The following is a 21,529-nucleotide window of genomic DNA, read 5'->3' on the forward strand; positions in this document are numbered from 1 at the left end:
GAACCGAAAAGAAAAACAGCACCGCGAACTAATTCGATGGGAAAATAAACTAAACGCGGCAGCTAGAAGGCAAAAACACTGGAGCTCAGATCCACAGGGCTTTCTTGCTCCGCGGAAAAAATTGAACTGAGGACCACGAGGTGGGATGCGCCCTCTAGTGGGCGAGAAGGCACGCACATGCGTGGTGCAGTGTGCAAACTTGAAACTTCAATCAAGTTTGCTTGAAAAGCTGTCCGCGCCGGGGCTCCGTAGATGACGTCACCCACATGTGAGAATATCATGCCTGCTTGTCCTGGGATAAAGCCTAACACTATTCCTATCATGTGTGATTGCAGTATTCTGTTAGCATGATATTTCTGTGTAGCATTCTGTAATAATTTGGCTTGTTCAGTTTTCTTGATAGAGGGGATATATGTGAAGGGGAGGGGAGACAGGGGTTTTGTTGGTCCTTGCTCTGAATATTTATATTTATAAAATGACAATTGTACAGAATATTGTTTCTTTTTATACTTTAATAAAATACGTTCAATATAAAATCATAACTGAGGCTTGTGCAGATGGGATCAGATGGTTTGTGGGGACCGAGCTTGCGGAGACGGGGCGAAAATGTGTTTTTTATTTCGGTCTTAGTAGTTTGCCGGTCCACAAAATAATTATTTTATTTCTGCCGGTCCACGGGTGTAAAAAGGTTGAAGAACATTGCTCTAGAGTCTCACAGTCAATGTTCTTTGTTATGTGGAATGCGGTATGGACTCCATTTCGTATGTGGAAAGCCATGCTGGAACTGTTTGAAAAACCCTGGTACTCTCGACCATATGCTTTTTAATTGTATTGAGGTTCGCTCCTTCTGGACTCGTATCTGGGACACCGTGAAATCTATTACTCACTGCTCAGCTGAGATTTCCCTGGACATTATAATTCTTCAATCTCAACATCCATGCTTTGCTCAGTCGACCTGTCCCGCAAAACTCATCGATGCCATGTTTGTGACTGCTCTTATGCACATTCTGAAAAACTGGAAGGCTCCTTCACTACTGGACTACACCTTTTGGTGGAACTCTCTAAGCATGTACCATAAATTTGAGTCCTATGCGTAAGAAAAGAAAAGTATATCCCTGCTTTCCACTCGGCCAGCCCGTCACAAATCTCCCTGGACATTTCTGGATTTGTAGGTTCAGTCTACTAAATAGACACTCCTGTCTACTCTTTTTCTTCTTCTCTTCTCCTCTACCTTTTTCCCTCTTTTCTCCTTCTTTTCTTCTTCTCTTCTTATTTTCCATTTTCTTTAGCAGTTTTCATATTGTGGATTCTTTATAAGTTTCTTCATGCTGATTGAGAGTTTACTATCTCCTATTCTGATTGTATTGTTTAGCATGAGACCATTGTACACTTGTTTCTTTTTGTTTTTTGTATTTCAACTGCTTTTTGTAATTTTTCAATACTTAATAAAAATATTGAACTGAAAAAAAAAAAAAAAAAAAAAAATATATATATATATATATATATATAAAGAAATGCTTAAGGAGAAGAGCCAGACGGAAATCACAATGTATTTCCAAAAGATACCGAGAGGGACTGCCTCTACATCCACTGCCTCACAATCGACCTCTTCCACCCATGAGGAGGCATTACCTTCGTCTCTTTGTCTTCCTCGTACTGAAGACCCACTTCCACTGCCTGTGGAGGCCCCTGGGGCTTGCTTATCCTCTTTGTCTCCTCCTGTAGTGCTTGTACTGGACGATGAGGACGAAGACACTGCCTGTGTACAGGCCCCTGTTGCACAATTATCTGCTTTGTCTCCTCCTCCTGCGGTAGTTGTACAGGACGATAAGGATGAAGACACTGCCTAATTACTGTATTGTACAGGTATTCCAATATTGAACTTTCAGTATTTAACATTTCTTTTTTTCCTTGTTGAGAAAGCAGTACTGTATTGAACTTTTTTGTTTACCCTGAGATTATAGTATTATTGTATTGTTCAATAAATATTGTTACAGTATTCAATAATACAGTACTGTATCGTTATTCCACCAACATTGTGAATATTAATAGTATTTCCTTTCACAAAACCGCAAATAACTATTGTATATGTTATTCGTGGTTTTAATAACAAAACCGCTATCTTTTACAAAAACCCGCGAACAACATATACAATAGTTATTCGCGGTTTTTCCATATTCGCGACTATAGCTGGAACGTATCTCCTGCGAATACGGAGGGAGAAGTGTATACAACAGATGTGGGTTCAGGGCAAGACATATGTCCATATATCGAAAATCCGTTTCAGTCCATGAAAGTGAAAAGGGTCGCGCCCAACCCCTCTGCTCAGGGGGCTGAGTACCGTATTTTCACGCATTTAACACGCGCGTTATACAAGATTTTACAAACTGTGTATAGCCATGCGCGTTATATGCGTGAGCGCTTTATCCCTTTTTTTTTTACATAGTTCCCCCCTGATTTCCGATTCACCCCCCCCCCCCCGGAGGACCGCTCACACCCGCACTCCGAAGGACCGCTCGTGCTGGAACACGCACCCGCAGCCGCACCCCCACCCCGAAGGACAACTCGCACCCCCATAGCCTCCCCACCCCCCACCATCATGAAGAAGTTTCCTACCGTCGTCCTGCTGCTTCCTCTGCCGGCGGTCCTGCCTCTTCTCTTAGCCCTGCGTCTACGCTGCGGTCTACCCTGCTTCCTCTTCCGGCGGTCCCACCTTTCTCTTCTTGTCTTTCTGTCTCCCTTCCTCCCTCTGTCTGTCTGTCCAAAGCAGCATTCCCTCCCCCTTCCATTTCCCTCCCCCCACACCAGTTCCCTGTGCCTGCATTAGCGTTTCCTCTACCCTCTTTCCCTTCCCACAGTCGCGACTACAAACGTGGGCCCGAGTCCTTTGCCGCCCCCCCCCTTCCCTTCCCACGGGCCCGACTACACATGGCGATTCAAGCAGCATGTGCTGCAGTCTTCACACGCTGCTTCGGGTCCTTCTACTGGCCTGATTTACTCTGGCACGTCCGGAGCAAATCAGGGCAGTAGAAAGGCCCGAAGCAGCGTGTGAAGACTGCTGGACACGCTGCTTAAATCGGCAGTCGGGCCCGCGGAAAGGGAAGAGGGGGGGGGGGGGCGGCAAATGACAGCGGAAAGTTGCTGGGCTCCTCGGTGGGGGCGCTGAGTGGCCGCGATCCCTCTACTCCCAGACCCCCCCCCACCCTGCCCTGCTCCTTGCCTTAGTATATTTTTAAGTTGAAAGACACGGCGGCGGCGGCTCCTCTCAAGATCCCCGACTGCATTGGACTTCCGACGCAGGTGGGGATCCTGAGAGGAGCCGCTGCCTCGTCTTTCAACTTAAAAATATAGTAAGGGCAGAGCGAAGAACATTGATTCCCATAAGATCATCCGCCTCGGGGGAGACAAACGCCGTGTCCGACATCCATCTCGGGGGAGGAGAGAGAGTGTTTCGGACGTATGTGCACTCCTATCTGAGATGCTGTACATCTCACGGAAAACGGACCCACGCGATAGGACTGCGCATGCGCGGCCTAGCGTTTTATTATATTAGATACCAACACCAGCAGTTCTAGGCGGTTTACATAAGAGAGCTGGACAATCAGTGAAAAGATACAATTGTAGAAAAAAGTGCAAAGATACAGCAATACAACCATCTAAATCAGATAATAAATTTATCAAACCAATTGGTATATATGGTTTTAAAACCAAAGTTTAAATATTAAACTATTTAAGCAATATCTATACTTATACTATCAACTGATTAGGTAAAGTCTGAAAGATACTGGAAATCTTAAGTGGATACAACAGCAGCTCACATTAGTCGAGGGAAGTGGTAGAGAGGAAAACGGTGATGGAATTCAAAAAAGCATGGGATAAACACAGAGGATCTCTAATTAGAAAACAAATCTAAACTAAACTAAACCTTAAGTTTATAGACCGCATCCTCTCCATGATTATAGAGCTCAGCACGGTTTACAAGAGCTTAATAAAGTAAGGTATAACACGTATAGGGGGGCGGCGAGCATTACATTTTTGTGAAAAGCCTAGTTTTCAGGTGCTTACGGAATAGTTGGAAGGAGACCTGATTCTGTAATGGGGTAGTGAGGTTATTCAAAAGCCCTGTGATTCTGAAGAAGAAGAGAGATTTTCCCAATTTTCCTGCACAGAAGATACCTTTCAGTGAGGGGAAGGATAGTTTAAGTTTTTGGGTGGGCCTGGTGTTGTCAGGACTCGAGGAGTTCCAAGAGAGTGGGATTAGGGGAGGGAGGATGCCGTGAAGGATTTTAAAAGCTAGGCAGGCGCATTTAAAATGAACTCTGGAAATTATTGGGAGCCAGTGGAGTTTGGACAAAAGTGGGGAAACATGGTCAAATTTGCGTTTTGCGAAGATCAACTTGGCTGCAGTTTTCTGAATTACTTGAAGTCTTTGAAGACTTTTTTTATTTAGTCCTAGGTAGATGGAATTACAATAGTCCAGTCTGGAAAGGATGATGGATTGAACAAGGACGGCAAAATGCTTGTGGCAGAAGCAGGATCTCATTTTCCTCAGCATGTGGAGGCTGAGAAAGTACGATTTTACCAGGGAGTTGAGGTGATTGTTGAAGGAAAGGGAGGAGTCGATGATGATGTCTAGAACTTTGCTTGAGAACTCAAGCTGCAGTGTGGCGCCAGAGGGTAGTGTGAAGAAGGTGGGTAGCTGTTCTAGTTTTGGACCGAGCCAGAGAAATTTCATTTTGGACTCGTTCAGTTTCATTTGAACCGAGAGGGACCAGGATTGGAGTTTCGTTAAGCAGGCTGTTATGTTCTCAGAAAGGTTGGTGAGGTTTGAGTCTGTCTCGAGAAGGACAAGGATGTTGTTAGCATATGTATAGATTGTTTCAATGGAAGATAGATGGAAAATTTTCAGGGAAGATATGTAGATGTTGAAGAGAATAGGGGATATGGGTGATCCTTGCGGGACTCTGCAAATCGGTTTCCAAGGAGCGGACATGGTGCCATTTGTGTTGACAGTGTAGGAGCGGGAACGTAAGAAGTTCGAGAACCACTCTAAGACTGTGGAGTTGATGCCTGTCTTGGAAAGTTGATAAATTAGAATATCGTGGTGGATGACATCAAAAGCTGCAGAGAGATCGAATTGTAATAGGACAGCAAACTTATTATGAGAGTGTAATTGTTGCACCTTTGAAATTAATGAAACCAGTAGGGATTCGGTGCTGAAGTTGGGTCTGAAGCTGTATTGGTAAGGTTAAGAGAATGGCGAATCTCTCTAGGTAGGATAAGAGCTGGGTGGAAATAATGGTCTCTAGCATTTTAGTCAGGAGAGGGATGTTACATTACATTACATTACTGATTTCTATTCCGCCTAAACCTTGCAGTTCTGGGCGGATTACAAAAGAGACAACTGGACATTTCCAGGATAATTACAGAGAGAATTCTGGTCATTTCCAGGAGAAGTTACAAGAATAATGGAGCTGTATATTTCAAGAGCTACAAATAGGAAATAGTGCAGATCCAGTATATATACCTTTAAGGAAACAGTTGACATGCTTGAGGCTAAAGAGAAGGGAACTAGTGAAGGGGGGAGGAGGGGGGAGTTGCGTTGAGGGGGGTCCGGTTGGGGTTAAGCCATCTGTAAGAATTTTTTGAATAGGTGGGTTTTGATTTCTTTGCGAAAATATTTGTAGTCGTTTGTTGTTATCAGCAGGTTGGAGATAGTGTGGTCCAGTTTCGCTGCATGCGTCGCCAGCAGACTGTCAAATATCTTCTTGCGCTGGGTGCCTTTGAGTGGGGGTAGGTAAAAAGGGTCTTAGTTCTTCTTTGCCTAGTGGTGGGGTTTTGGTACAGGCGGTTGTTTAGGTAATTGGGGGCTGTGCCATTTATTGCTTTGAATAATAGACAGTATAGTTTGAATTGAATTTGTGCTTGCATTGGCAAACAGTGTGAGTCCAGGTAGGCTGCGGTGACGTGGTCAAATTTTCTCAGTGAGTAGATTAATCTGAGTGCAGTGTTTTGGATTGTCTGTAGTTGTTTTATCATTGTTGCAGGGCAAGGCAGATAGAGTATGTTGCAGTAGTCCAATAGACCTAGTACTAGGGATTTGACTACTAGCCTATATTGCTCTTTGTCGAAGAATTTTCTGACTTTTCTTAAATTGCGCATGGTTAGAAATGCTTTCTGGGTTGTCTTGTTGATTTGGGCCTGCATTGTGCAGCCCTGTCTATTGTGACTCCTAGGAGTTTTACGGTAGGTTGTATAGGGTATTTGGAGGTGTTTATTTCTATTTCTGTGATGGAGGGATTCTTATCCTTTTCAAGCAGTAGAAATTTTGTTTGTCAGTGTTAAGCTTCAATTTGTGATCTGCCATCCATTTTTCCACTGCTTGAAGGGTTTTTTCCAATTTTTCTGTAGAAGTTGGGTCAGGAGCATCAAAGGGTAGGAGTATGGAGATGTCGTTAGCGTAGCTGAATGAAGTTACATTCAGATTGTCTAGGGTAGACCCAAGGGAGGATAAGAAGAGGTTGAAGAGAGTAGGTGAGAGTGGTGATCCTTGAGGAACTCCACAGGGGTTGGACCATGGTTCTGATTTAAGATTGTTTGACTTTACTCTATAAGATCTGTATTTAAGGAATCCTTCGAACCAATTGTATACCCTGCCTGAGATCCCTATGGCTTTTAGTGTCTGTAGTAGGATGGTGTGGTCGACCAGATCGAATGCTGCAGATAGATCGAGTTGAATTATCAGCATCCTTCTGCCTTTGCTGAGGTGCTGTCGAGCTGTGTCTAGTAGGGTTACTAGTAAAGTCTCCGTGCTATGGTTGGATCTGAATCCTGATTGAGAGGGGTGGAGAAGATTGTAGTCTTCCAGGTAATTTGTGAGGAATTGTGCAACTAGTCCTTCTATAAGTTTGACATATATTGGTATTGAGGCGATGGGTCTATAGTTAGCGGGGTTATCTATAAGGCCTTTGTGGTCCTTCACAATTGGAGTGATTATGATTTCTCCTAGGTGCTGCTGGAATTGACCTTCAGTGAGTGTAATTTGGATCCATTGCATGAGGCTGGCCCTAAATTTGGGGGTGGCGTTGGTTATTAGATACGCGGGACAATAGTTCAGGTCGCATGAGGCATGACTGTATTTTTTGTAGAGTCGATTCATGTCTGTCCAGTTTACCGCAGGGAATTCGGTCCAGGTCCTGTCTGCAGCAATGGCTTCTCCTATTGGGGGATTTGTTGTTATCTCGTCGAGGAGGGTGTGTGTGTTATTGAAGATAGTCCTGATTGTTGTAATCTTGTTTTTGAAGTGGTCTGCGAGTTGAGTGACTGTTGGAGGGTGCTTTCCTTGTGCTGCTAGGTAAGGTTTGGTGTTGGTGAGGTTTTTTACTAGATTGAAAAGTTTTTTTGAGTCTATGGACTCCATGCCTACCAGCTTGGAGTAGTAATCTTTTCTTTTTTTCTTTGAGTTTGGTCTTGTATTGTTTGATTAGACTTCTCCATGCTATTTTGGATTGTTCTTGGTTCTTTTTTTTCCAGTTTCTTTTCATTTGTCTGCAGTGCCTTTTGAGTTGGAGCAGTTCAGCGTCGAACCATTTGTCTGATTGTCTGCAGATTTTGTGTTTTGATTTTATTGGAGCTAGCTCATTTAGGATTGTTTCGCTTAATGTTTGCCATTGTGGTATGAATTCTTTAGGGTCTATGGAGTCGATTGTGAGATCTGCTTTGTCCCAGAAAGTGGTTGGTTCGATTTTTGGGCGGGTTTTGATGGGGGATTTGTGGGGTTTGTGTTTATAATTGCATTGAGCCCAGTTGATGTTGAAGGTGTATTTATAATGATCTGACCAGAGGGAGGGGATCCAGGATCCATTTGAGATGTGGATTTCTGGTGTTTGAGGTTGTTGGGTCATGAATGCAGCAATATCTAGTTGATGGCCTTTTTCGTGAGTGGGTTGGGGGTTGAGTATTTGGTAGCAGTGTTCTCCCCAGGGCCTTTCAGCCAGGCGCTACGCCCAGCTAATTTAGATGACCGCCCAGCTGTCATCTATGCAAATCCTGCTGCTGCCGCCGCTGCTCAACATAAAAAACAAAACAAAAAAAAAAACAAAACACCTCTCACCGGCTTGAAGACTCGAACTCAGTGATTTGTATTTATTTCACAGGCAGCTGCCTTAGCCCGTAGCGAATTCATGCTTTCGGGGCTCTAAGGTGTGCGTACCGGCTTCCCTTCTCTTCCCTCTGAAACCGGAAGTTAAGTCCGGAGGGGGGGGGGAAGAAAAGGGAAGCCGTCACACACAACTTAGAGCCCCGAAAGCATGAGTTCGCTATGGGCTAAGGCAGCTGCCTGTGAAATAAATACAAATCACTGCCGATAAGCACAGGATGGCACATCAGAAGCCGATCTGAAGGGCAGTCCTCAGGTTGCCTCCAGTTTTGCTCCGGAGGGTTACTGAGCTATTTTGCTGTTTTTTTAACCAGGCTCTGTCCTCTGATTGGGTATGTTTCCCTGTCTCCAGAAAGCAGAATAATTCTGCTGCGTTAAGTGTAAACAACACCTCCCACAAAGCTGCTGATAATGCCTCTGCTCAGATCGTGCGGCTGCAGTGAGTCTGGGACGACTCTGGGAGGAAACAAAGGTGTCAAGTTCCCTTCAGTTCCGGCAAGCAGGGTGATCAAGACCATGTGGGGTGTTTCTGCCTCGGGAAAGTTTAGTTTTTGGAATCTTGGATTGTTACTCGGTTTGTAACATCATTTTTTTTCTTGAGAGAGAGCAGAATCCGAGTTGTGCCTCTGCCACTTGAATTTCCTGGCGAAGGAAGGGGGTCAGTTGCTCTGATCTTTCCTAAATCACAGCAAATGCCCATTGACCCCCCAAAAGAGGCAGGACAGCAAGTCATTATTAATCAGTTGTATGCATCTATGGGTAGCAAAGAGAGTTTTCTCCCTGGGTTCCAGTGCTGTTTGCTATTTGAACAGCAGTACTTAACGTGTGCAGCTCAGAAGAGAGGTGTTTTTTTGTGGGTTTAGAAAAAAAAATCCTATCCCTTACAATACAGGGAAAAAATCTTGGCAAATCATCAGATGAGAGCTGCTACTTGAAGCTCCTATGATGATATGATTTTGAAGTGCAGGGATTTTCATGCTATGCATTGTGCACATATGTTGGTATGAGTTAATGATCGTGAAAACAGGGCTATGTGCACGACTGCTGTTTCCAAGTCCTGCAAGAAGATAGAGTTGTAGTTCCATGACAGAAATCGAGTTTTCTCTGGGCTCTTTTCAAAACTTCAGGCCAATGAAAAATTTGTGGGTGCTTTCTCTTTGATAACTGGTCACCACATCCATCATGAAACTAAGAGCACTGAGCACTTTCTCTTTTAAAAAGTCATCCAAGAAAATAAGTATTCCCATAGATTTAAACCTTCCTTTTCTGGAAACAGCATCTGGGTAAACAGCTTAAAAAATTGCTCTGGGATTAGGTAAAATAAGGATTGCCCAGATCCCACAGACCTCGCACATCTCTGTGGCATGGGGTCTGCAGGGCATTTTAATACCCGCAGACCTCACAGTTCCCGCTCACCCTTGAGGTAAGCAAATTTTTAAGGATGTGAGGTAGAGATCCGCGAGGTTCATTGGGCTGTAAGATCCTCGTTTTACCCAGTCCGCTAGGTTTGTGTGTTGTCACTATGCATGTCATGCACAAAATACATATTTTTTGTGGTGTTTTGGGGGACAAGTGACTAATTATACTTTTCTTGGGTCTCTTTTTGGTATCAAACAAAGTTGTTCCTTAAGGATCTTTTTCCTGTACATGTTCTTGCCCTAGATGGAAACACCAGGGATGGACTGTCATAGGAAAGGAAGGTCAGAGAGGGTGGACAGTGGATGCAAGGGTCAGAGAGAGGGTGGACAGTAGATGGAAGGGGTAGAGAGCGAGAGAGCAGAGGCTGGGTGGAAGGGGCAAACAGAGATGACAGATGTTGCATGGAAGGGAGTGAGGACAAACGTTGAATAGAAAGAAGAGAGTGAAGAGAAGATGATTAAAGCAGAAACGACAAAAGGTAGAAAAAAAAATGTGTTGCTCTACGTAGAATCAAGTAGTATTGTAACTATTGATTAAAGTTTATACATAGGAAATGGAAATAAGGCAGTTTTTTGAGACTAAACCCCTTTCCTCAAGTCAGGACAGGATACCATAACAGCTTTATACTGTACTGTCTTGAAGAAAGATTTAGTCTCTGAAAGCTAATTGAAAAATGGATTAGTCCAATAAAATGGTATTTTCTTATTTCTCATTATTTGTTTTATTTCTAATTGTTAATTTGTAAAGTGGTGATTGTTATATATCAGTTTTTTCAAATTTACATCTACTGTCTTTATATTTTGCACAGTAATAGGGGACATGTGTCACTGCTTCTATGGTGTTGCATTGTATGCAGAGTCTGGTTTCTTGGCAGTTCAGTTTAACTTTTGTCTACATATTTCTATTTTTAGTTTGTGATTATTCCATATTGGGCGAGGGTGTATCTGTGTTCTGTGTGTATAAAAAGGACATGGCTTTCTGTTAGCAATGACTATACAGGATCAATTGACTGTGCAGGATCTGGCTTTAGTTTTACAATGTGTGTGTTGGTGTTCTAGTGCTCACTGCAGTGTTTAAGATGCTGCCTTTTCCTAGGTGCACCCTTGTTGTGTGACTCATGGATTATTACTAAAAATATCTTTTTTATATAGAGAAGGGTTTAAAAAAAATGATCAGCACTGGCTGTCATATATACTAGGTACGCCACAGGATTTAATAACCCTATTCTTACTTTACTGTTGATGTGGGCGTTGTCCCCCCACTATCACCACACACATTAAAGTTGTATTAATAAGCAGCTTTCAACTGACATTATAAGCAAATAAAAATAAAATATTTTTAATACATTGCTAATTATTACCTGCATCTTTACCTAAACTGTTTTGCCCTAGCTCTCACTTTGATCTTAATCTGCTACTTTATTATTTTACTGTAGTGCAATCACACAGGTCTCTTTCAAGGCTCAGTAACACCTCTCCATAAATTATGTGGAAGAGGTCTGGAAGTGGGGATTGCATTTATTTCATATCCTCAGTGAGACCTCAGGAAGGAACCTAGTGATCAAAACATTAGAGGTGCTGTAGAGCTGTTTCTTGTATGACTGGATGAGCTATACTATTTATCTTTTTTTTCTTAGTTGTTTAAATTCATGCAGAAATAAATGGCTAGATTGAACTTAATGACTTCATTAACGCATTTTCCTTTTTTTAAATCTCTATACCATTTGAAAGAGGGCGCATATCTAATTATTCACTTCTAGAATTGGATACTTCTTAAATTTAGTAAAATATTCTGGCACAAGTGTCAAACCTTAAAAAAGGAAATCATATTGAGCATTGGAAAACAATAATAATTAACTAATAAAAATAGTACACATTTAAGGCTCATTTTACAAAGGTACTCTAGCGTTTTTAGTGCACGCACCAGATTAGCGTGCGCTACCTGAAAAACTACCACCTGCTCAAGAGGAGGCAGTAGCGGCTAGCACACGGGGCATTTTAGCGCACGCTATTCCGCGTGTTAAGGCTCTAACGCACTTTGTAAAAGGAGCCCTTAATTTTCTCCACTATCAAATTTCCCCACCCCACCCGGCTACTTTTTCATGCCACCCAGCTGGAAAAAATTTCTGGGGAGAACACTGGGTAGAATATTGTTTTGAAGTAGGCGAGTAGGCTTTCTGTTTGATTGGAGGTATGGTCTTCGAGGTGGAGATTAATGTCTCCTAGTAGTAGGTTGTAAGTTGATGTTAGTGAATTCTGGAAGATGAAGTCTTCAAGCGTGTGTTTTGTAGTGCTCCATTTTCCTGGTGCTATATAGCAGAGAATACAGGTTATGGTGTCTTTGAGTGTATCGCCAGATAGTTGGCAGGCTAGTAGATCTAGATCGGGTGTCGTGTGTTTGTCTAGGACTTTTATGTTGAGATTGTTTTTGGCTAGAATTGCCAATCCTCCCCCTCGCTTTTTTTCTCTGCAGATAAGCTCTACTTTGTATCCCTTATGGCAGAATTCTGTTATGCAAGGGTCTGAGTCAGATGTTAACCAGGTTTCAGCTAGGAATAGGTAGCCTAGATGTTCTTTGATTATCCAGTCCTTAATGAGGTCTGCCTTTGGGTTTATCGATCTTATGTTCATATATGCACAGGCTATTGATGTGTAAGTTGTATTGGGATTGAGGGTGCATTTTGGATGGAGGAGGCTTCTTGGTTGTGGATGGGTGTTATGGGTTGTTGTTTTTGATTTGGGAGGTGGCCTTTTTCCCCAACTGGGGGGGATGCTTTTGTAGGTGATCATTGAACAGTCTATCAGATTTCTGGGTGGATGGGGTTTTCTTGAAGGTTGGATGTGTCTGTTGGACTCTGTCAGAATTGGGATGGGGGAGATGTGGTATCCAGATGTGTTCCATTTTGTTAGGAGCGGGAAGAGTAGTAGGATGGCGAGCAGGAGTTTTGTTGTGTCATTTTTGATTGTATATGGGGGGGAGTGCTAGAGCTATAGGGGTTGGTTGGTGTGCAAGGTAGTGCCGTGGAGTTCTTATTGGTTGGGATTCCGCTGTGCTCTTATTTTGGTCGGACCTGCAGTCTTTTAAGCAGGATCCCCTGCTGGCTCGGGGGGGGGGGGGGGGGGGGGGGGGGGGGGAGGGGCTGTGTCTTATGGTAATAGTACGTAATATTCAGAATTTGTGTTAAGCTGACCTTAGTAGTAAACCTCTATATTCAACAAATGTTAATAGTTTGCAATAGTCAGATTTTTACATTCAACTAATATTAACATTAAACAATTTGACTAATATTGGCATTAAACTTTAAAATGCAACTAGTTTATCAACTAATGGCAGTGACTTATGGTAACAGTACGTAATATTCAAAATTTGTGTTCAGCTGACCTTAGTAGTAAACCTCTATATTCAACAGAAGGTAATAGCTTGCAATGGGACGGTAGTTTGAAGGAGAGGAAGGTTCAAGATCAGCTTTTTTCAGTAACGGGGACAAGGCAATATGTCCCATTTCTGCGGAGAATAGGCCCAATAATAAAACAGAATTTATAAGTCTGGTGAGGGATGAGATGGCCTGTGTGAAAATATACTCACACAGATAGGAAGGGAATGGATCCAGGGCACATTTGCAGGATTTTAGTTTGAGGCAGAGTTTAGAGATCTGGGGTTCAGATACGAGTTCGAAAGTAGTCCAGGATCTGTCTGCTGGGATAGGGATAGAGTCGTTGGGGGCCAGAGAATTGTAAGAGACTGCTGGAGGGAAGGAGCTCCTTATGGTAATGATCTTTTCGTTGAAAAATTTTGCTAGGTGGTCTGCTGATGGGGAGGAGGGGAGAATGGTGGAGTCGTTTTTAGAAGTTATGGTATTAATTAAAGAACCAAGGTATCAATTAAAGAACTAAGGCTGGTATTGGATAGACTAGCCCGCCTACTCCACAGGGCTTTAAACTAGGTAAGTCGGGGGAGGGTACAGGCACAAACAACATACCAGGCAAACTAAAATGCCAATACATTTATGAGGCTGAGGAAAGTAGACACCGAAATTCTGGGTCAGGGGTGAGTGCACACACTTTTGAGTCGGGAGTAGGGTCACATCATATTTATGGGTCACATTGTAATTCCGGGTCTAGTGGGAGTACACACTGTAGTTCTGGGTATATGGGGAGTACACATTGTGGTTCTGAGCCTCAGGAAAGCACAAATAACACAAACAACGCTAAAGGTGTTCAAATAGCTCAAACAGGAATATCCCCACTGAGACATAACAAAAATATAACATGGAGGGCTATGTACGTCAACGCACACAGTTTAGGAAACAAGATCCTGGAATTGGAAACAGAAATAAGGAATGCCGACCTGGATGTGGTGGCGATATCCGAAACCTGGCTCACAGACTCCCACGGGTGGGACATGGTCATACCGGGTTACAACTTGCTTCGCCGGGACAAAGAGGGTAGGAAGGGAGGGGGTGTAGCATTATATACTAAAGATGACATTAAGGTCACGAGAATCTCAGATGTCCAGTATACTGGGGAATCCCTTTGGGTTAATTTGGCCAGAGGGAAGGACAAATGCTTGTATCTTGGCGTAATTTACAGACCTTAATCATTGGCAAGTGGTATGGAGTATGTTATACTTTCACTTTACTTTCACTGTGTATATACTAGCTTTGCTTTGCTTTTGCTCAGCTCTTTGCTTTTATCAAAAGAGATGTATAAACATCTTAAACACCACTATGAGAAAAATAAGATAGTGCAAATTTTGAAAGGAAAGCACTTATCTTAAAGTTGTTCACACTGTGTTTGATCCCAACGGGGCCACCGTTTCACCTTAGGTGGCTTCTTCAGGGGAATTTAATAACCAGTGTCTGTAACAGATGACAAAAGACACAATTAATCTATAAAATGGTGTTTAAATGCATGCAAAAGCTTAAATTTTAAAGTTTAAAGTTTAAATTGCATATAATCAATCTACTAGCAAACTTACGGAGCCGGTATTCGCTTCAACAGAAATTTCTCAAAAAATGGCGTCGGCACACACCGACGCCGAGCCATTTAAAGGGCTTAAAATCAGCTGTCGGTACAGCGTTGAAAAACGTCAAAAACGTCAAAACGTAATGACGTGCACAGAGCTGACAAGTCGGGAAAATTACAAAAAAATTGTCAGCTCTGTGCACGTCATTACGTTTTGACGTTTTTGACGTTTTTCAACGCTGTACCGACAGCTGATTTTAAGCCCTTTAAATGGCTCGGCGTCGGTGTGTGCCGACGCCATTTTTTGAGAAATTTCTGTTGAAGCGAATACCGGCTCCGTAAGTTTGCTAGTAGATTGATTATATGCAATTTAAACTTTAAACTTTAAAATTTAAGCTTTTGCATGCATTTAAACACCATTTTATAGATTAATTGTGTCTTTTGTCATCTGTTACAGACACTGGTTATTAAATTCCCCTGAAGAAGCCACCTAAGGTGAAACGGTGGCCCCGTTGGGATCAAACACAGTGTGAACAACTTTAAGATAAGTGCTTTCCTTTCAAAATTTGCACTATCTTATTTTTCTCATAGTGGTGTTTAAGATGTTTATACATCTCTTTTGATAAAAGCAAAGAGCTGAGCAAAAGCAAAGCAAAGCTAGTATATACACAGTGAAAGTAAAGTGAAAGTATAACATACTCCATACCACTTGCCAATGATTGAGATTTGAACCGAACTAAGTATATTGCAAATTTTGCTATTATACTCGGTCTCTGAGGCGTGGTATAGTCTATACTTAAATAAGTGCATTTTCTACTTATGACCAAGAGGTGATTTTGGATATTCAATAGAGGTTTACACTTCTTTAGTATTTGATTACTGTAATTTACAGACCCCCAAGACAACAGGATGACCTGGATATGGAAATAATCGAAGATATAGAAAATATCACCTTGCGTGGGGACACAGTATTGCTAGGTGACTTCAACATGCCTGATGTGGATTGGGTTACACTTACCTCTGCTTCCGGCAGCAGCAGGAGGCTATTAAACTCTATGAAAGGAGCAAGCCTCAGGCAACTGGTGTTGGAACCGACAAGGGATCAGGCAATACTGGACCTGATACCAATGGAGAAAGTGTCATAGAGGCCTCGGTGGGCGACACTTTGGCCTCCAGTGACCACAACATGGTATGGTTCAATATCAGGAAAGGTTTCACTAAATCTACTACACTAACCAAAGTCCTCAAATTCAAGGACACAAATTTCAAAGAAATGGGAGACTTCGTTCACCAGGCGCTACAAAGCCAAGAAGAAACCGATAACGTGGAAGACATGTGGTCGACTTTGAAAGCAACCATACAAGAAGCAACAAACCGCTATGTAAAATCAGTAAGTAAACGGCGAAGGAACAATAAGCCACAGTGGTTTACTGCGGAGATCTCAGACCTGATCAAGGAGAAGAAAAAAGCATTCATCTCTTACAAACAATCAGGGAAGCAGGACTCTAGAGCAGACTACCTGGCCAAATCAAAAGCCGTCAAAACAGCAGTCAGGGAGGCTAAATTCCTCATGGAGGAGTCTCTAGCAAAGAACATCCAGAAGGGAGATAAATCCTTCTTCAGGTATATCAGTGATAGAAGAAAAAACTCAGGCGGGATTGTACGTCTTAGGAAACCAGACGGAGACTATGTGGAAAAGGATTCGGAAAAAGCCCAACTATTAAATGAATACTTCTGCTCAGTCTTCACCCGAGAAGCGCCAGGGCTCGGCCCTCAGCTACAGACAAGGGTTGGCTCAGTTGACCCGTTTAGTAACTTTGAGTTTACGCCCAGCAGTGTCTACGGTGAGCTGTCAAAGCTCAGGGTTAACAAAGCAATGGGGCCGGACAACCTGCACCCCAGGGTGCTTAGGGAGCTGAGTGATGTCTTGGCGGAGCCACTGTCCGCGCTCTTCAACCTCTCCCTTAGTACAGGCAGCGTCCCGTTGGACTGGAGGACGGCTAACGTCATTCCACTCCACATGAAAGGCTCAAAGATGGAGACAGCAAACTACAGACCAGTGAGTCTAACATCGATAGTGAGCAAACTAATGGAAACTCTAATCAAACACCAATTAGATAAGATCCTGGATGAAGAGAATCTACGGGATCCCCGACAACATGGATTTACTAAGGGGAGATCCTGCCAATCCAACCTGATCAGCTTCTTTGACTGGGTAACGGGGAAGCTGGATATTGGGGAGTCCCTGGACATCGTGTACCTGGACTTTAGCAAAGCATTCGATAGCGTACCACACCGCAGGTTACTGAGCAAGATGAGTTCTATAGGATTAGGTAACACATTGACGAAATGGGTTGGGAGCTGGCTTGGAGGTAGGCTCCAAAGGGTGGTGGTGAATGGCACCCCCTCCGAAATGACGGAGGTGATTAGTGGAGTACCACAGGGCTCAGTCTTGGGCCCAATCCTATTCAACATCTTTATAAGAGACTTGGCAGAAGGGCTTCGAGGTAAAATAACATTATTCGCCGATGACGCCAAACTGAGTAATGTTGTGGGCAAATGCACAACAGACGAAGATTCAGTGCCCGACAACATGATGCACGACCTACTCCTACTGGAGCGATGGTCTAGGACATGGCAACTCAACTTCAATGCCAAAAAATGCAAAGTTATGCACCTGGGCAGCCAGAATCCATGCAAGTCTTATACCCTTAATGGCGAGATCCTAGCAAAAACGGTAGCAGAACGAGACTTGGGGGTAATCGTCAGTGAGGACATGAAGTCTGCCAATCAAGTGGAGCAGGCTTCGTCCAAGGCAAGACAAATCATGGGCTGCATACGAAGGGGTTTCGTCAGTCGTAAGGCGGAAGTCATTATGCCATTGTATAGATCCATGGTGAGGCCCCACCTGGAATACTGTGTGCAATTCTGGAGGCCACATTATCGCAAGGATGTGCTGAGACTGGAGTCGGTGCAAAGAATGGCCACCCGGATGGTCTCGGGACTCAAGGATCTACCATACGAAAAACGGCTTGACAAATTACAGCTATACTCGCTCGAGGAGCGCAGAGAGAGAGGGGACATGATCGAGACGTTCAAGTATCTTACGGGCCGCATCGAGGCGGAGGAAGATATCTTCTTTTTCAAGGGTCCCACGACAACAAGAGGGCATCCGTTGAAAATCAGGGGTGGGAAACTACGAGGTGACACCAGGAAATTCTTTTTCACTGAAAGAGTGGTTGATCGCTGGAATAGTCTTCCACTACAGGTGATTGAGGCCAGCAGCGTGCCTGATTTTAAGGCCAAATGGGATCGGCACATGGGATCTATTCACAGGGCAAAGGTAGGGGAGGGACATTAAGGTGGGCAGACTAGATGGGCCGTGGGCCCTTATCTGCCGTCTATTTCTATGTTTCTATGATTTGGTGATTTGGTGTAGGATGGGCTGGGGAGGGCATCAATGGGAATTCCACTAACTTGGAACCAGAGGACATTTAGGGTAGGTATCCTGCAAATAACGGGATAGTTGGAGTGAGCTTAGGGCTCCTTTTATGAAGGTGGGCTAGTGTTTTTAGCGCACGCACCGGATTAGCATGTGTGCTATAGCGCGCGCTAGCCAAAAATCTACCGCCTGCTCAAAAGGAGGTAGTAGCGGCTAGCGAGCACTATTCCGTGCATTAAGGCCCTAGTGCACCTTTGTAAAAGGAGCCCTTAGATGGCAACTTCAGCAGTTGGAACCTAGGACAATATCAGGTGGACTTTACAGTCTACGGCCCAGAAATATCCAAGGAGAGACAAGTTAATTTAATAAGAACATAAGAACATAAGCAGTGCCTCCGCCGGGTCAGACCATAGGTCTATCCTGCCCGGCAGTCCGCTCCCGCAGCGGCCCAAACAGGTCACGACCTGTCTGAATCACCAGAAGGGGCTCCCTTGCCACCTTGGTTTCTCATTGAAGTCCTATCTTCCCATCGAAGTCCTAACCCTCTGGTCTTGCACATGCACGACCTGGTTGGGTTTCTATACTTATTACCTGGTTAGCTTTCTATACTTGTGTTACATCCCAGCTCCTCCCTCAGTATCCCACGATCCCTTTATCCCTCAGGAATCCGTCCAATCCCTGTTTGATCCCTGCCTGATCACTTCCTCCGGTAGCGCATTCCAAGTGTCCACGACCCTTTGGGTGAATAAAAACTTCCTTGCATTTGTTTTGAACCTATCTCCCTTCAGTTTCTCCGAATGCCCCCTCGTACTTGTTGTCCCCTTCAGTCTGAAGAATCTGTCCCTATCCACCCTCTCTATGCCCCTCATGATCTTGAAGGTCTCTATCATATCTCCCCTGAGCCTCCTTTTTTCCAGAGAGAAGAGCCCCAGCCTATCCAACCTCTCGGCGTATGGGCAGTGTTCCAGCCCTTTTACCAGTTTCGTTGCTCTCCTTTGGACTCTCTCAAGTACCGCCATGTCCTTCTTGAGGTGCGGCGACCAATACTGAACGCAGTATTCCAGATGTGGACACACCATCGCTCGATACATTGGCATGATGACTTCCCGCTTCCTGGTCGTTATGCCCCTCTTTATGATGCCCAGCATCCTGTTGGCTTTTTTCGAGGCTGCTGCGCACTGTGCAGATGGCTTCAGTGATGCATCCACCAGCACACCCAAGTCTCTCTCAAGTCTGCTGTCTCCCAACAATGCCCCCCCCAATTTGTAGTTGAACAACGAGTTCTTTTTCCCTATATGCATGACCTTGCATTTTTCTACGTTAAAACGCATTTGCCATTTGTTTGCCCAGTCTTCCAGCTTGTCCAGGTCCCTTTGCAGGTCCTCACACTCCTCCCTGGACCTAACTCTGCCGCACAGTTTGGTATTGTCTGCAAATTTTATAATCTCGAACTTTGCCTCCTTTTCCAGGTCATTGATAAATATGTTGAAGAGTAACGGCCCCAGCACCGATCCCTGTGGCACACCGCTTGTGACTCCCCGCCAGTCAGAATATTGGCCCTTCACTCCGACCCTCTGCAGTCTACCCGACAACCAGTGCTTGATCCATCTGTGCACATCCCCTCCCACCCCGTGGTTCCACAGCTTCCTAAGCAGCCTTTCATGTGGCACCTTGTCGAAAGCCTTTTGAAAATCAAGGTAAATGATGTCTATGGGTTCCCCATTGTCCACCCGACTGCTTATTCCCTCAAAGAAGTACAGAAGGTTCGTTAGGCACGACCTTCCCTTACAGAATCCGTGCTGGCTTGTTCTCAGTAGGCCATTCCTCTCGATGTGCTCGCAAATGCCATCCTTGATCATAGCTTCCACCATCTTCCCTATAATTGAAGTCAGGCTCACCGGCCTGTAGTTCCCGGGGTCACCCCTCGATCCCTTCTTGAAGATAGGTGTGACATTCGCCAATTTCCAGTCCTCTGGTACCTCACCAGTTTTCAAGGATAGGTTGCAAACATGCTGGATTGTGCCCGCTATTTCTTGTCTTAGTTCCTTCAGAACCCTTGGGTGGATCCCGTCCGGGCCCGGTGATTTACCGCATTTTAACCTGTCTATCTGTTTGAGGACATCCTCCTTACTTACCTCTATGTGCTCCAATTTTTCGGCCTGTTCCCCACTCATGAGCTCCTCTGAGTCCGGTATATTAGATGTGTCTTCGCTCGTGAAAACCGACGAGAAGAACGTGTTCAACCTCTCAGCTACCTCTTTATCCTCCTTAATCACTCCCTTCCTATCCCCATCGTCCAACGGCCCCACCTCGTCTCTCGCTGGTCGCTTCCCCTTTACGTAACTGAAGAATGCCTTGAAGTTTTTCACCTCCTTGGCCAGCCCCTCTTTGTATTCCCCTTTCGCTTTTCTAACCTCTCGGTGGCATTCCTTTTGGCATTTCCTGTGCACCTGGTGATTTTCCTCCATTGGGTCCTTTTTCCATCTCCGAAAGGATACTTTTTTGTCATTTATTGCCCTCTTTACTTCAGTTGACATCCAAACCGGGTCCTTTGATCGCTTGTTCTTGCAGCCTTTCCTGAAACTGGGGACGTACATTCTTTGTGCTTTCTGCAGGGTGTCCCTGAATAGGGTCCAGGCGCTTCCCACAGTCTCCATCCTAGAGATGTTTCTGAACTTCCTCCCCACCATTTCCCTCATAGCAACATAGTTCCCTTTCTTGAAGTTGAGCACAGTTGTTGCGGTCCTCCTTACTATGGGTGTCCCCCTTTCTAATGTGAATCTGATCGCGTTGTGATCACTGTTGCCTAGTGGTCCTCCCACTTCTACACCTCTTGCAGGCCCCCCTAATCCGTTTAGGATGAGGTCAAGAGTAGCACCCCCTCGCGTCGGTTCATATATAATGGACAGACTGGATGGACCGTTCAGGGCTTTATCTGCCGTTATTTACTCTGTTACTATTCTGCCTATATGTCAAGTCTGTCCAAGTTAGATTGTAAGCTCTTCCGAGCAGGGAGTGTCTATTAAATGTCAAAATGTACAGCGCTGCTTATGCCTTTCAGGATTACATAAGTGATAAGTAGCAGTAGTAGTACTATATTATCAACTGATTTGGTAGAGTCTGAAAGGTACTGGAAATTTTAAGTGAATACAACAGCAGCTTACATTAGAGTCCAGGCTTTCCTCCTCATCGTTTGGATCATCCTCTGATGTCTCCAATAATAGCTGTGACTTTTCACTTTGTTCCTTCAGCTTTGCATCCTTTTCTGCTGCTTTTTTCTCAGCTTTCATGCGTCTCTTCAACTCACTGAAACAGAAATAGAAAGTTATGTTGAAACATTTTTACTGATGACAAAAATAATATACAATACTGCCCAACTGGGCCACCAATCAAAGAACAATAAGTACAAGTCAAACATTTTTATTACATTACATTAGAGATTTCTATTCCGCCATTACCTTGCGGTTCAAGGCGGATTACAAAAGAAATAAAAAACGGAGTGTTACAATGGAAGAACATTTGTCCTTTCTGGAGAGGTAAAGAGTA

General features: G+C 44.1%; 1 protein-coding gene across 2 annotated transcripts in view; it reads right to left on the reverse strand.

The window, feature by feature from the left end:
* KARS1 (lysyl-tRNA synthetase 1) overlaps window positions 1-21,529 on the reverse strand; it is a 204,518-nt gene that overhangs the window by 150,898 nt on the left and 32,091 nt on the right. For both annotated transcript variants that reach the window (XM_033942265.1, XM_033942263.1), the window contains one exon: window positions 21,148-21,289. In XM_033942265.1, the coding sequence (XP_033798156.1) occupies window positions 21,148-21,289 (142 nt within the window). The remainder of the gene's footprint in view (window positions 1-21,147; window positions 21,290-21,529) is intronic.

This window comes from Geotrypetes seraphini, chromosome 4 (genome assembly GCF_902459505.1).
Source record: "Geotrypetes seraphini chromosome 4, aGeoSer1.1, whole genome shotgun sequence".
In the NCBI taxonomy this organism is placed as follows: Eukaryota; Metazoa; Chordata; class Amphibia; order Gymnophiona; family Dermophiidae; genus Geotrypetes; species Geotrypetes seraphini.